Consider the following 15,370-nt stretch of genomic DNA (forward strand, 5'->3'; position numbering starts at 1 on the left):
TCTCGTAGTTTTTGTGGAGATTGAGAGTTGAGCTTATTGCCAAGGCAATGAGAGAATCCTTATTAAGTCTTTTTGTCACCTCACTATTATTTTAATTGTTGAACATGTAACACTAATCTTGAAACTACTAGAATTTAGGTTTACACAGATTATTGAAGAGACATTATCACATATTCACACGACTTGAAAGATTGACAACAAATTTCAGCACTAATATCTAGACTTCAAAACTAAATATTGTAAGGAACATAAATGACAAATAATGAGAGATGAATGAATAAGAGACATGAAGGGACACTTTAGAACTTTAATAATTCAAGGTGGGAAAGGATCTCCTCACACATCGAAGCCTTATACAACTATGACTTTATCAAATAAGTAATATCATCTTAAAGCTTGATGATGTAGACAAAAGAACAATAAATGAAGTTCTAGAAGATAAAAATCATAAAGATGACATAAAGAATAAGAATAAAAAGAATATGATTAATCTTATTCTATTTAATGTTATTTTGATCCTTTTTAATTAAATACTTAATGTAACCTTTATAATTGTTTGGTATACATAATCTAAACTTAATAAACTTTACTAAAATATTCCATAATATATGATCAAATCTTTATAGTAATAAATGTTCAATTCCACCCACCAAAAAAAATAAAATAAAAAAATTACTTTTTGTTTTCCAAAATTTAGACAGCTATTGACAGATATAAATTTATAAGAGACTTTTCAATTAATGAATGATTGAACAAATTTTTAAGATGTCCACAAATAACTAGAACATGAATATAAGCAGTGCTCTTCTCCTGGGCCAACTCGGACCAAATCAGGTGTATAAAGATTTAAAAAGCATTTAAAGAAGGATTTCAGGCACTTCAGCTCCGACTGAGACAAAGGAGTAGACCATTTATCCGCATAGCAATTGCATTACGCCATTCCCTCTAAATGGGCTCAAGATTAAATGGAAATTGGTCTAGATGAGCAAATTTCACCACTGCGACATGTGATGGTGTGGTAATACGAAGAGGACAATGGGTGCTACTGCCATACCACGTTTGCGACTGTCAGCATTCGCCGATTCTATTTATCTGTAAGTTTTTCTGAAAGCCCTTTAAACGCACCGTAAAAACTTTTGAAACGTATAGTTCTTTTATGTTTACCATTAAATTGCAGACTGAAATCTCAATCCCTATGCTAGTTTACAACAGAGGTCGCAACAATAAACAAAACGATTTCAGAGTTATCAACAATACACAGAACAATTTCATCTCATCTAGTGAACTTCATTGCTCAATGCTTGGTTTCTAGCATGGGCAAAAGTTTTCCATTAAACAGAGCACAAATATTTAGTACTTAACTACGGATTGCATGTATGCGCAATAAAAAATAAAAATACTACTGTAGAGATTTTAAATGCCCATCATTTAACTTATTTAAATGAATTAAATACGTACAACAAACTTGTCTATGGGGTCCCGAGCCAAAATTATGGTAAGTGCACAAAGAGTAAATCGGGGGCAATGTATTCTATTCGTTTCGAGAGTGAACTTTATGTTTACTGTTACTAACTTTGACACTTTGACTCCTTTATCATATAATTTTGAAATAAGAACTTTAAGCATCTTTGTAAAAAACAGTTTAGCAACAGAGTAATATAAACAGCACTGGCATTCGCAATTTTAATTTACCGGGAGGACAATAGTTGCGCACTAATCAGACAGGCTTTGGGAAAATAACAGGATTTTATAGCGTCTAGGTTTACTTATCTGTTTACGCTTTTGTCGAGAGATCACTGGACTGTTCGAACAAAGCAGGTCAAGAAGCTCAACGTGAGGGGGCCAATGCCAACAATAATCTCATATCATGTATGTTGATCTCTTTCAGAAACTCCAACAATATTTCAACTACATTCCTTATCAGTTATCACCATGTTGGTAAACAGATTTGTCACTGTAAAATTACCTTTAAGAAATGACCCTGTTCGCCCTGTGAACAGTGACAGTTGTGCCAACAGTTGGAGAGATTGCAAACGATCACTCTCAGATTACAACCTTCCTCTGCATTTGAGAGGGCCAGCTCCCTCGTATGATGGATGTATTTGATTTTTCAATAAATGTATTCAAACTTTAAAGGTTAAAGAGAAAGCTACTGACGACAAATGCACCAAATGACTTCAAAGCTTTCTTGAATAACTTAAACCGCTAATAAGAACGATCAAGAACTATGCTTGAAGGCTAACATTAACACAGTGATGATTTGATCATTCACTAACATATACACCATACCGTGAAGACATTAATTACAACTACAATCAAACACCCAAACAGTTCAGACTTTGAAGAAAAGAGAATACGAAATTCACGTTTCTTTATTTCCTTGCACCAAGAACATAAGAAGAAACTAATTACAAAGACAAACTCTATACATACTTTACAAAAATTGTCTTATCATCGAAAACATAAGTGTTCCCTTATTCCAAATTTCAAAAAGTTCCTTATTACAATGAAATTCATAAATTTATAATCTCTTCTAGTATAACCAACTTTTTCAGGTTCATAACCACTCAAAAAAGTTTTGGACTACTGTGAAGATAGTTCGTAACCAACTTTTACAACTCAAACTCTCAAACTCTAACTTTCTAACCGTAACTCTCAAAAAGTTAAGGTTCATAGAAAGAGAGTAAATGTTAGTACATAGAGAGAGAAAAAATTTAGTATGTAGAGAGATGGTTTGAGTATGTGGTGAGTGAAAACTTTTAGTACATAGAGAGAAGGTTTTAGTATGGGGAGAGAGAAGGTTTTAGTACGGGGAGAGAGGAAAAGTATGTAGAGAGAGGTAGTTTTAGTATGGGGAGAGAGAAGGTTTTAGTACGAGGAGAGAGAAAAGTACATAGAGAGAGGTAGTTTTGAATAGTCTGGAATTAACCTCTCTCTCTCTCTCTCTCTGGAATTAATTTAACTAACTCTCGTAGTAAAATATTTGGGTAACAATTGGCTCTATCTAGGGACAAGGACTGTGTAGGATGCTGAATGAACTCAAAGTTAAGAAAAAGCAGTGCTTTATTACAAGGGCTATAGAGTCACCCGAAAAGGGGGTAAATACATGAAAAGGGACCGAGCACGCCAAAATTGAGCCAAACAGAAGGGAGGGAAAGACACAACAAAAACTCCTAACTAGACTATGTACAAGGCAGGTACCCCTACCTCCAGTGACTTTGTATAATCACACAAATCCATTCACTGGTTGGGGAAAATAAATACCATGGCATGCTGACATGTGGTAACTTTCAGATTCATGTGGACTCAAATATAAGATGGCTCCTGGAATTCCAATTCTGAGATTCTTAGCATGCTCCACCTCTCTAGAGAAAGGGACACATCCAAATAACTAGGCTTCATAAAAAATCTCAGACTTCAAAATCAGCTCTGCTTCCTGTGGCATGTCGTTGATGACTTCATTTTCAAAGAATTGAAGTATAAGATTCTCAAGTTTTTGAATGCATCTCTGATCTTCTCCTCTACTTAGCAAGCCCTCTACTTGAATTTCTAAAGATTGGTCATCATGAAATCCTGAGCTGATTTTTGACACCAGGTACTCTTTTTCTCTCATTGGCAAGATTGTGGTTGAATCTTCTATAAAATTATTCCAACCTAGATACACATTTGTGTTAGATTGAATCTTCCCATGATCCATTTCTTCTTCTTTTTCTTCCAAAAGATCATTTTGAATCTTTAGGCCCTTCTGAGTTACATTGATACTATCTTCAACATTGTTGGTCTTAACTTCAAGTTCCCTTCCATCAATATCAAAATTCTCTATCTGAAGGGACTTCTGATGGTTAAGACAAGAAGATATCAAACCTCGTATAAGATTGCCTTCATATAATCTGTGATGTGAAGCAACTTGTGGAGTTATAACCATTGAACCTTGTCTTTGAATACCAACTTGAGAATCATCAATAGAATTGCCTCCCTCTAAGAATAAAGGACTAAAGTAAACATTTCTTCATAGATGAAATTACTATTCAAGGATTTTGAGCACAGGCTTGGAGTAAATACAGCACAAGAGCTTCCTTCATCAAATTCCTCCATAAGATTCCCCACTATCTCATTACTTCTTTTATCATGGTTATTCTTCTCATAGAAGCTCTTTGACATAGGATTTCCTATTTGGTGAGAGGACTCAAAAAGAGGATTTCTTTGACCTTTGAATAATCCATAGGATTTCAATTGCATTTCCATTGGATTAGAGGAACTTGTCGTCATATCCATATAGCTTTCATTTCAATATGTTCAATGATATCTATGTCTTTTTGAATCATTGATTCTTCTCCAAGACATCTTTCATGAAATGCGAAAAGTTGTTATTCTTGTTGCATGCATGATAAAGAATGAAGGCTAGATGATTCATCTTCTTTTTCTTGAAGCTGATTTTTGGCTCTTTCATTAACTGATCTTTTAATCACAAGTTCATCAATGCCATCAAATGTAAATATCTCCATTTCCACAAGGAAAGTAGATATTTGTAGAGGTTCATTTGTGCCTTTATCTTCATCAATGGTAGTGGTTTCAGTTATTGCCATAACATCTGAAGTATTGATGTTGTCAATAGATTCATCACCTTGAATGATCATGGAAGGATGAATAGGAAGGTCTTCTCCACATAGGAAGTCATCATTTGAAGCATTGAGGTACCGAGTATGAAATTCACTTTGATCCACATTTCCCTCATCTTCAATCATATGTAGTGTAGTTTCTTGAGATTTTGATATTTCTTTTTCTTTCCCATTAGGATCGAGATGATTGAATACTTTATCTTGGATTTTGAAATTTTCATAGTGATGCCTTGATACATTAGCAAACCTTTCTTCTCTTATAGACTCCATTTCTCGACCATCTCCTTGATTCGACATAGAATCCACGTCTTCTTTTATGCATGGAGATTTAGATGAGACATTTGGATCGGGTGATGTTCTCTTATCAAGAAAATAATTCTTGCATGGGTCTTCTTTCTCAAGTTCTTGCAGTGTTTGGAGTAAAGAAGGATGTACATTGTTACGACTAGGCGTGCATTGCCATAGGAGCTTGTTAAAAATTCAGTCCGATTGGGATCAATGGAAGTATGATTTTGATGAGAAATAGGTGCAAGTGCTGGGACATTGTTTTGACCACCATCATCCATCTTCGATTCACATGAATCATTTTTCTGATCAAAGTCTTCCTTATAATTGCATGTGGAAATTCTTTTTGAAATGATTTTGGTTTGTGAGAGAAAAACTGATCATCTTTACGATCTTCTTCATCTATCTTTTGCAAGGTTTGGAGCAAAGACAGACGAATTTTTTTTGATCTAGTTTCCGCCCACCATAAAAACTCTTCAAGAAGCTACCTTGCTTAGGATTGATGACAATTTGATTTTTTTGAGAGACAGGTGAAAGAGAGACATTCTCATTATTCTTCATTTTTGATTTAGATGAAAGGCATTTTTCAAAAAGGCCTTTATCTTTATATGTTGAACCTTTTTCAAATAAAGAATCGTGATCATGAGAAAGAAACCCATAATCTTTTCCATCATCTCCTTTGATCTTTAGAAAACTTTGCAGCAAGCAGGGATGAACCATTCTAGGATCCGGCCTCTTGTCGCCATAGAAATTCTTCAAGAATTCAACTTGAAGAGGCTCATCAGGAATCTGTTTCTTGGGATATGAAAAGTATTCATCATCACTGTAGCTATCACTCTCACTTTCAACTTTCCGTTTGTACCAAACCATGTTTTGAATTCAAACCTCAGATAGGGTCGCTAATATTCAATCTTCTAAATAGAGTCACCAACCTTCATTCAAGGGAAGGTACCTTTTATCAACCATGTTACTGGTTATTGTTCACTTGGTCTTGGACTTGGCCAAGATTTTGCATGTTTCTTCTTGGAATAACAACTATTCTTTTATCACCACAATGTTTTGACTAATAGGAGCTCTTCGCAAGATTTTGCCGAATTCTTCTTCTTCTTCTTCTAGAACCCGGTTCACTTGATGATATTGTTGAGCACTTTGTCTAGACCTCCAGGCTAGAGTGTTCAAATCTGAAATAATGTCTTCTTGTGTGTCTTGGAAACCAAGATTTGGTTGCAGAACCAGAAACACATTCTCATGCGGCAATACCATCTTGCTTCATTACAGGCGACTGGATAATCTTTCTTGTTCGAATCCCTAGCAGAGTCGCCAAAAATCTGTTGGTAAACAGATTTGTCACTATAAAATTACCTTTAAGAAATGACCCTGTTCGCCTTGTGAACAGTGATAGTTGTGCCAACAGTTGGAGAGATTGCAAACAATCACTATTAGATTACAACCTTCCTCTACATTTGAGAGGGGCAGCTCCCTCATATGATGGATGTATTTGATTTTTCAATAAATGTATTCAAACTTTAAAGGTTAAAGAGAAAGCTACTGACGACGAATGCACCAAATGACTTCAAAGCTTTCTTGAATAACTTAAACTGCTAATAAGAACGATCAAGAACTACGCTTGAAGGCTAGCATCAGCTCAGTGATGATTTGATCATTCACTAACATCTACAACATATCGTGAAGACATTAATTACAACTAGGATCAACACCCAAACAATTCAGACTTTGAAGAAAAGAGAATACGAAAGGCACGTTCTTTTATTTCCTTGCACCAAGAACATAAGAAGAAACTAATTACAAAGACAACCTCTGTACATACTTTCCAAAAATTGTCTTACCATCGAAAACATAAGTGTTCCCTCATTCCAAATTCCAAAAAGTCCCTTATTACAATGAGATTCAAAAATTTATAATCTATTCTAGCATAACCAACTTTTTGGGTTCATAACCACTCAAAAAGTTAGAGTTTGGACTACTATGAAGATAGTTTGTAACCAACTCAAACTTTTACAACTCTAACTCTCAAACTCTAACTTTCTAATTATAACTCTCAAACTCTAACTTTCTAACCGTAACTCTCAAACTCTAACTTTCTAACCATAACTCTCAAAAAGTTGAGGTTGATAGAAAGAAGAGTAAATGTTAGTATGTAGAGAGATAAAAAAAATTAGTACATAGAGAGAGATGCTTTGAGAATGTGGTGAGAGAAAACTTTTAGTACATAGGGAGAGAAGGTTTTAGTACAGGGAGAGAAAAGTACGTAGAGAGGTAGTTTTGTTACGGGGAGAGAGAAAAGTACGTAGAGAGAGGTAGTTTTGAATAGTTTGGAATTAACCTCTATTTCTCTCTCTCTAGAATTAATTTAACTATCGTAGTAAAATATCCGGGTAACACACTACTAGGACATGTGTGGGGAAGTATAGACAAAAAGAATGTAAAACACATTGCTAGTTCTTCTAGTGTTGGAGCAGTACAAGAAGTAGGGCTTAGTAGGAGTATGTCATGTGATTTAAATCTTTGTTGGGACTTGGAAAGTCAGAATGAATAATAATCTTTAGTCCATTTCAACACAACCAGCTCAAAACATGATTTGGCTATGCAAGAGATTGAATGTTTGAATATTGCAATTTATTAATTCTTATAGATTTACAAAGCAGTGAATTTATTAAATTAAATTAATATTAAATAATAAAATAATACCCAATCTGTTGGCTGGGTAGATGCTTCCCTCAAAACGTTGACAAAAACCTATTAAATATTATGTTGATGGACTTTTAATTGAAAGATGATTGTACAAAAACACATCTGTTATATAGGGTGTGAGAAGCCAAACATATACATGAACATATGAAATGACAGGTCTACAAGCTATCGCACAGAGATTGGTGGTATGATTTAACAAGATAAAAGCCTAAGCATGGGAAACTAGCTTGCTGGACTACTTGCAGACAACACATTATTTTTTTTTTGAGCAGTAATGCACTAGATTGTATTAATAGAAAGTGAAAAAGTACATATCAAAATCTGGTCTATCTGAGACCATGGCAATGCCATCAAACTACCTACAATCACCACCCAAACCAAACTCGAGTAAGGAGTATACATCGATACATTATCACAAGCCAAAAAACTATCCCCATATACAAAAACATCAGAATGGATCAACAATAGAATTACTTGAACCAGGCAGCAGCCACTTCATGGGAGTTCTGAATTCCCTCATTATCCCTCACACCAGATGCAGAGCTACCACCTCTCCAGGCCGTGCCACAACCCTCCAAATTACAATCAGCCAGCAATGAGATATCCACACCCCCAGCCATACTAGCACTGCCCGAGCTAGACCCACCATCTCCTTGCACACCCACCTCGTGTTGTTTCACTCGGATCTGCCTTAGAACCAGCGGGTGTCCATCCTCACTCAATGGTGCTGAAGACTTCTCCGATTTTTTTTGCTTCTTTGGAACTCCTTCACCTACCAAGGCACATGCCTATGCACGGGATTGAAGGAAAAAACCCAATTTGCACCATCCTATACGAGCTACTGGGAGGCGTACCTTTGTTGGAGCACTAGAAGTCCAATCCAATAGGGGCTGCAACTCGTCCATGCCACCACTGATCAACATCCATGGCCGCTGCCCCATATGAAGACTGACCCCTATTTCAGCCCTACACAACATTTTCCAGACCGACACCCCATTTTGGCTCCAAACAATCTCTTGCCACGTTTAAAACTTCTAGTTTGGAATCGGCTACCATTAAGGCTAATGCTAGAAACAAAGAGGAGATGTCAAGATTCGATAAGGGCCTCCAATCAGACACTAGGTAATCCCCACCAAATAACAACTTCAGAGCATCCCAAAAAAGCTCATCATTGAGCTTGAAAACATTCCACAACCATTTCATTGTTATCGAACTTCCGAAAGGGGGGATTTGACCTATTGTGCTCAGCAAGAAATAAGCTTCCATATTTGAAATCAAAGTAACGAGAATTGGAATTGGCAAGGCCGAATTGAATCGTGAATTGGCCATGAATCGCCCATGAATCAGCGATGAATTGGCAAATTTGAAAAAACCCTTTAAATTTAGAGATTTTAACAATTTAAAACTTATTTCATGCACCCTTTATTGAAAATAACTTAAACACACTATAACATCATCAAATAGAAGTTAAAACTTAACATACATAAACATGAAACATAAAATCCATCATATACGTAACTATGCTATGTAAAATATAAATTGTAGGCTACCTGAAGTAAATAGAAATCAAAGTGCCTGCACCAAACTGGTCTCCAAACCACATTGCATCTGTAGCCTCTGCTAACACAATACTGCCCCTTAATCAAGCTGACCTTGATAGCCACCTATGTTGCTTTCTCTACTTCCAACTCCTGGGTACCCTGAGCCAAGTGTCGCTGAATTGCCTTCGACTGGATGATCAGCTCCTTTCGAACTCTCTATGCATCCACCAAGACAGCTTCACGTCCAACCCCTACTCCAAGTGCCTCAAAGTGTATCACCCCTTTCGAAAGGCTTGCTTTGGTGCTTTCTTTACCTTTGGTACACTATGCTTGCATCAGCTCCAGGTCTCATTAACTGGTCACACCTCCCACGACTGATAACCTCACCGACTGGGGGTTTAGGGGGCATCGCCCCTAGTGGGGTCGAGGGGCAGTGCCCCCGCGGGGTCCTGGGGCAGCACCCCAGGTGTGCTCCCTGTCGCGATATAGGGCAGGGTCGAGGGGTAACGCCCCCGCCGCCAAGACCAAATTAACACTCTCAAAGCCACACAAAACTCCATGGAACACACCTTTTTTGTGATTTTTTTCCAATTTCACACTCTTTCTGGCAACTGCTTATGTTTTACTACCTTTTATGCCTTTCCCTTCCCTTTGGTATCATAGATTACTCATTCTGAACTGTTTCGATCTGTCATCGATTTTTTTTTTTATAATAATAATAATAATAATAATTTTTAAAGAGGGGCAAATACTTTGACCTGGAGCTATGAACCAGTGAGGCCACAAATGGGGGACCTCATCCCTATTAGATTTGAACCTTGATGGCAAGGATAACAACTCAACAACTTAACCATCACAACATTCGGCTACATAACACTTATCGATGACATCAATCTATCGGCTACACAATATTTACTGACGACATACATCCTGTTGGCTACACAATATTTACCAACGACAACTGTGAAACTAAAAAGATTAAGCTCTTGACTGAGCCTTTAAAAACTGGAGTAAATAGGCAAAGCAGTGCAAGCCTTACCAATAAGTTTCTTGTTGGTAAACTAAAACATAACTACTACTCATGAGTTTTAGGTCAAAGGCATATATATACACATGCAAATTTTGGGGACAAGAGTAAGCACCATCCAGTCTACTAACCTGGTGCAGTTTAAAACATAAAGTTTTACGTGTGAACATCAATCAATGTATCGTGAACCCCAATTGTCATGTGTACTATACACCATATTGCAAATACCATCAATATTAATCAATATACACTTTGATTGCCGATTCACAAGGGCAGATTTAGACGATTTTTGGCATGAATCGCCTAAATTGGTGATTCAGGCGATTCATACCAAAAAATCGTTGCCAGCAATTCATGATGCCAAAAAAATCGGGGTGGATAAATCTTATCGCAATTCACGCGATTTTATGGCAATTTTCGGAACTGTGTTTGAAATGCCTATACTCTGCTAGAAACCCAACCCACTCTGCTTCTGTTGATGCAAGGAAAGCAACTTCGACAGATTTAAAAAACAATCCACCAAAGCCTCGAGAAGGGTTTCTTTCCAATGATTGCTTCCATCATTGTGCCGATTTGCCTAAAAACTTCATAGATGCCAAAAGCATGGAATCACCCATCCTTTGTCAATCTTGCCTCCACTTGAATATGGGGTGTGTACCAGCGGGCTTTTAATACCTTGGTAAATTGAGGTCACTCGGGATGATATCCTTGAAATCTTCAAAAAGTACGAAGTTGTCCTCTAAAGGGGCATTTGCACCTAACTTTGGTAGTTTGTCTGCAACACCATTAGCCTCCCTCAACCCATGCAAAATTCTGAAATCATTTAGGTTTTCCAACAAACATTGAATCTGCCTTATATGCTTGTTCATATACCAAGTTTCCATTCTTCCTTTAGTTATACCATTGACAACCAATTGTGAATCCCCTTCCAAATGAATCTTGTGGGCCTCTAGCTTCAGACCAATCAATGAAGCTTCAACTGCTAGCAAGCATTCAGCTTGGTTGTTCACTCCATTTGTCACCCTTTTTGCTACCATTGCCAAAATATTGCCATCTTCACTTTTAGCAACTGCACCAATTCCCAAACGTCCTAGAGTTCCTTTTGATGCACCATGGAAGTTGATTTTGATCCATCCTAGATCCAACAGTTTCCACTGAACCATTTCTTTAACACTGTCATGAGGATTAACCCTGAAAAACCCATTAATGGGTTCATACAACACATTATTGAGGAAAACAAGATCTCAAAAATAAATATAATTCAATTGAATATTTGAAAGCAACTAAGAAAATGTCTTTTGTTGTTGGAATAGGGACGACTAAACTTATGTGTGAGGTACAATTTGTTAAGGTTGTAGCTTCGGTCGGATTGAACTGACTTGGAGATAAATCTTTTATGGTTATTGGTAAATCATGATTTAGAATATACTCTTATATGTACTTATATATATTTTATAATATATATAATATAATATTATACATTATATATATATATATATATATAGAGAGAGAGAGAGAGAGAGAGAGAGAGAGAGACATACATACATACATACATATATATAATTTTATTTTTTATATATATAGATATAATCATATATATATGTTATTGTTAATATATTTTTTAATGATGATTAACCATAGAGACATGTCTCATCTCATATTTATAAGTCATTTAGATTTGCTTTTGGAACACATCAATACGATGACGATTATTACATTTGCAGAAATGATCCTTGTTACTTAACATGGTATCAGAGTAGGCTGCAAATAGAATAAAATAATCAGACATTGGAATCAGAATTATTACATGAGCATTGAAGGAAATAATATGTGGCCATTTAAGTGAGGAATATTCATCAAGGAATAGAGGTGGTTGTCCACAATTCCTATGTGGTCGAAATTTTTTGATGTTGGTTGTCCACAATTAATGTGGTTGATAATGCTTGATATAAGATTATTTAGCAAGACTCAAAGTCGGAGAGATGCCCAAAAGTTATACAACAAAAGGATTGGTTGATTGAGAAGAAACGTCAAGATATAGAGCAATTCAAACGTTTTTTTGGTTAAAAAGATAGAGATGGCAGCAAGAGCTGTGTGTACAAATGAACTGCTATTTTAAAAGATGCAAGTTGTGTTTAAAAGAAAAACAAGTATATATGAGATTCTAAGTCGAAAGAGTATTGTTGCTGCAGAGATTTGCATGAATTATATTTAAAGGCTAAGAAATTGTTATAAGTTTTCTCAATTGACTGTGGGACCAAGAATGTGTATTGAGCAGATTACTAAGGATTTGAGATATTAAAATTTATTAATGACTATACATTATAGATTAATGTCGTTAAAATAAGAAACAGATAAATTAATCACCCAATATTCTCACAGAGGACATTAATATATTTTTTTGCTAAGTTGGGAGTAATGTTGTAATAAGTTGGGCATTGATATTAGCGAGCCCATCTATCATATTGGTGAAGTAAAATTTGGTAGAGTACTAAATGGAAATTCTCTAGCAAGCAATCATGATGTTGGGTGGATATTTTGCAATCGACTATTTTGGGTGAAATTCAATCACAAAATAGAATGACCAACCATAGTGTGTGAGACAGAGTCTCTCTTACCTTAAAGGGAAGACTCCCCCTTTTCACTGCTCTTTGGATCAACTCAAGGTAAGCAAGAAGTTGAGAGATTTTGTAAGGGGTGTTACCAATATATTTTCTTGTTAGCTTTTAGGGAAAAATCCACTTACCTGCGGAGCGAGTAATGGGTACAATTAAATTTCTAACCGCACTTATATCTAATAGCTGAAAAACAATGATACTGATAAACTAACACTAACTCAAAGGCTAGCTGAAAGTGTACCAATTTGGCTCTAAGTCCTGTTTTAACCTATTCTATAAGAATAACCTCTACCATTGGGGCACAAAGACTTCCAAAAGTAGGAAATTCTAACTATTTTTCATGAATTTGAGATGGTAATACAAGCTACAGTCAAAGCTTCTAGTCTATGTATTGCCACAACTGCTCCTAGTCAAATCTTTGGCTCCGGTTACTTCTTAAATCACTATGCTCTATTATTGAACACAATAATAACATAAATCAAAGACAATAGACACAAATTACAGTCAAAGCTTCTAATTTGCTCTATCACAATTGCTTCCAGTCAAAGCTTCAAATCCAATTGCTTCTTTTATTGACTTTTCACCTAAATTTGTACTACATAAAGAAAGTTATGCTTGCTCAAGTTTGGTAGAGCTTTCTTGCATATAGGAAAAAATGATTTTTACAATGAGGGGCCACTCCTTATATAGGCAAAGGCATTGAGAAAAAGATGGAGGAAAAAGTGGGAGCAACTCAACCAACTTTGACCCGGTCTAACTAAGAAGAGAAATTATTGGCCTACATGTCATTACACATGCAAATCCTATTACATATAATTACACAATTTCCTGCAATACATCCTCTCCAACTAGAAACATGAAAGAAGAAGAAAGAAGATGGGAGAGAAGGAAACAATTCTAGGGATTGTTCTGAAGGGCCTTGTACTTGGCGATGCTATCCCGGATGATCTTAGGATTGGAAGTTTCTGTATTTTATACAACTGCATTCACCTTGATAACCATGGTGTCGCGTCTTTTGATAGCCTCTTACTCTCTTTGATGAATTGTCCGTTGTCATTTGAAAACTTGATGTGATTAAACTTTGTAGATTGACACATTATGGAGTCTCTGACACTTTGAAGACCTTCTCGATGATGTCCAGATGTAAACTCAGAACAACATTTTACCAACACTTTAAACTTTTTTATTTTTTGAAACAAAGTGCTTGACACATTCGCACACGAGCTCAGGTTCTCAGACAACCATTGGGAAAATGAATATCAAATGAATTACTGCTTCTTGAGAATCAAAGCATGTCTTCTTCACTTGATGTCTTCATTCTTTATAGAATTCTGGCATATCTTGACTTACTTTAACATGACAATTTCAATGGGATTGAATCCATCATTGGAAGATATGGATTCTAACTCCATGGGAGTATTGGCGAAATGGATCTCTGAGGAACATTATATTCAGAGTATTGATTAGATACTCATGGAACATATGCAATGAATTGGATGTGATATGAAAAGTACATGTGAAGGGCTAAAATGGGACTTGGGAAGATGGATGACTTGTAAATGCATATGGGAAAAGGATGAAATTATATGTAATCATGGATGGAGAATGAGATTACATGTAGAAGTGTAATTGCATATGAAAGGAATGGATGCAATGTGCCTTGTGATGATGAGAAAATGAGGCAAAGTTAGCTCTTATAGATATCTCCAAGGAAAGATGAAGTTCAAGTACATGGGAATGTGTGCACATGACATTTTTGGCTCTTTAAAAATAACTTTCAGTCAAAAATAGGTTCTCAAGATGCAATTACATGTAAAGGAATTTTCATGTAATCATGACATGCGATTGGGTGTGGAGACTGAGATGTGTGAAAATGGAAATGGAGAATAAGATTACATGTACGTGCAGATGATGGATGAAAATACATATAATCGCATGTGAAGAGTGAGATGCAAAATGTTATGACATGGAATGATGGAGGTGGAATGAAAAGATGCTCTTGTTCTTGGGAAAGAACTTGCAACAACTTCAAAATGAAGAAAAACCAAAATGTAAACAAACAAAACACAAAATAAAAACGTACCTTTGGTAGAAGACTCAAACATGTCAACAAGCAAGCTACTTCAATATGCAAATTCGAATTTGGAGTTTGGGAAAAAACCAAAAACATGGAAATGAAACATTTCATTATTTTTAAAGGGAAAATGCACTTTTCATGGCATCTAAATCAACAAGTATGAAGCATCAAGGCAAAACATGCATAAAATCAGCAAGATAAGCATGAATTAATTAGCAAGATGGAAAATGTCCACTTGATGATTGTGTGCCAAAAATGAAGGAGAAAGAAACTCCAATGTTGAAAATCTTCGAACAAACTTGGAATTTTTCAACTTTTTAATGTTGAATTCAAAATGAGCTAGAGATGAGGTGTTTTCCATGTATATGCCCAAAAATGTGGTCAACAAACACCAAAACACAAATCGTTTTTGGCAAAATGCATGAAAAGAAACCTGTTCTTGTAAAAAACATGGTCTCATGAATCATTGCATGGAACAATTTTCATCTCAA

At 35.9% G+C, this 15,370-nt stretch overlaps 1 protein-coding gene across 2 annotated transcripts in view; it reads left to right on the forward strand.

Moving 5' to 3' along the window:
• Nucleotides 1-771: 771 nt before the first annotated feature.
• LOC149568043 (regulatory protein RecX family protein) overlaps nucleotides 772-15,370 on the forward strand; it is a 141,362-nt gene continuing 126,763 nt past the window's right edge. Inside the window, exon 1 of one of the 2 annotated variants that reach the window (XM_089821050.1) lies at nucleotides 772-1,094. In XM_089821050.1, the coding sequence (XP_089677176.1) occupies nucleotides 1,036-1,094 (59 nt within the window). In that variant the 5' untranslated portion in view covers nucleotides 772-1,035. Of the gene's footprint in view, nucleotides 1,095-1,734; nucleotides 1,870-15,370 lie in introns of those variants that run through there. The other variant, XM_089821051.1, reaches the window with a different exon arrangement.

The sequence above is a fragment of the Cupressus sempervirens genome, chromosome 3 (genome assembly GCF_028749045.1).
Source record: "Cupressus sempervirens isolate cs-2001-9-10 chromosome 3, ASM2874904v1, whole genome shotgun sequence".
Classification (NCBI taxonomy): Eukaryota; Viridiplantae; Streptophyta; class Pinopsida; order Cupressales; family Cupressaceae; genus Cupressus; species Cupressus sempervirens.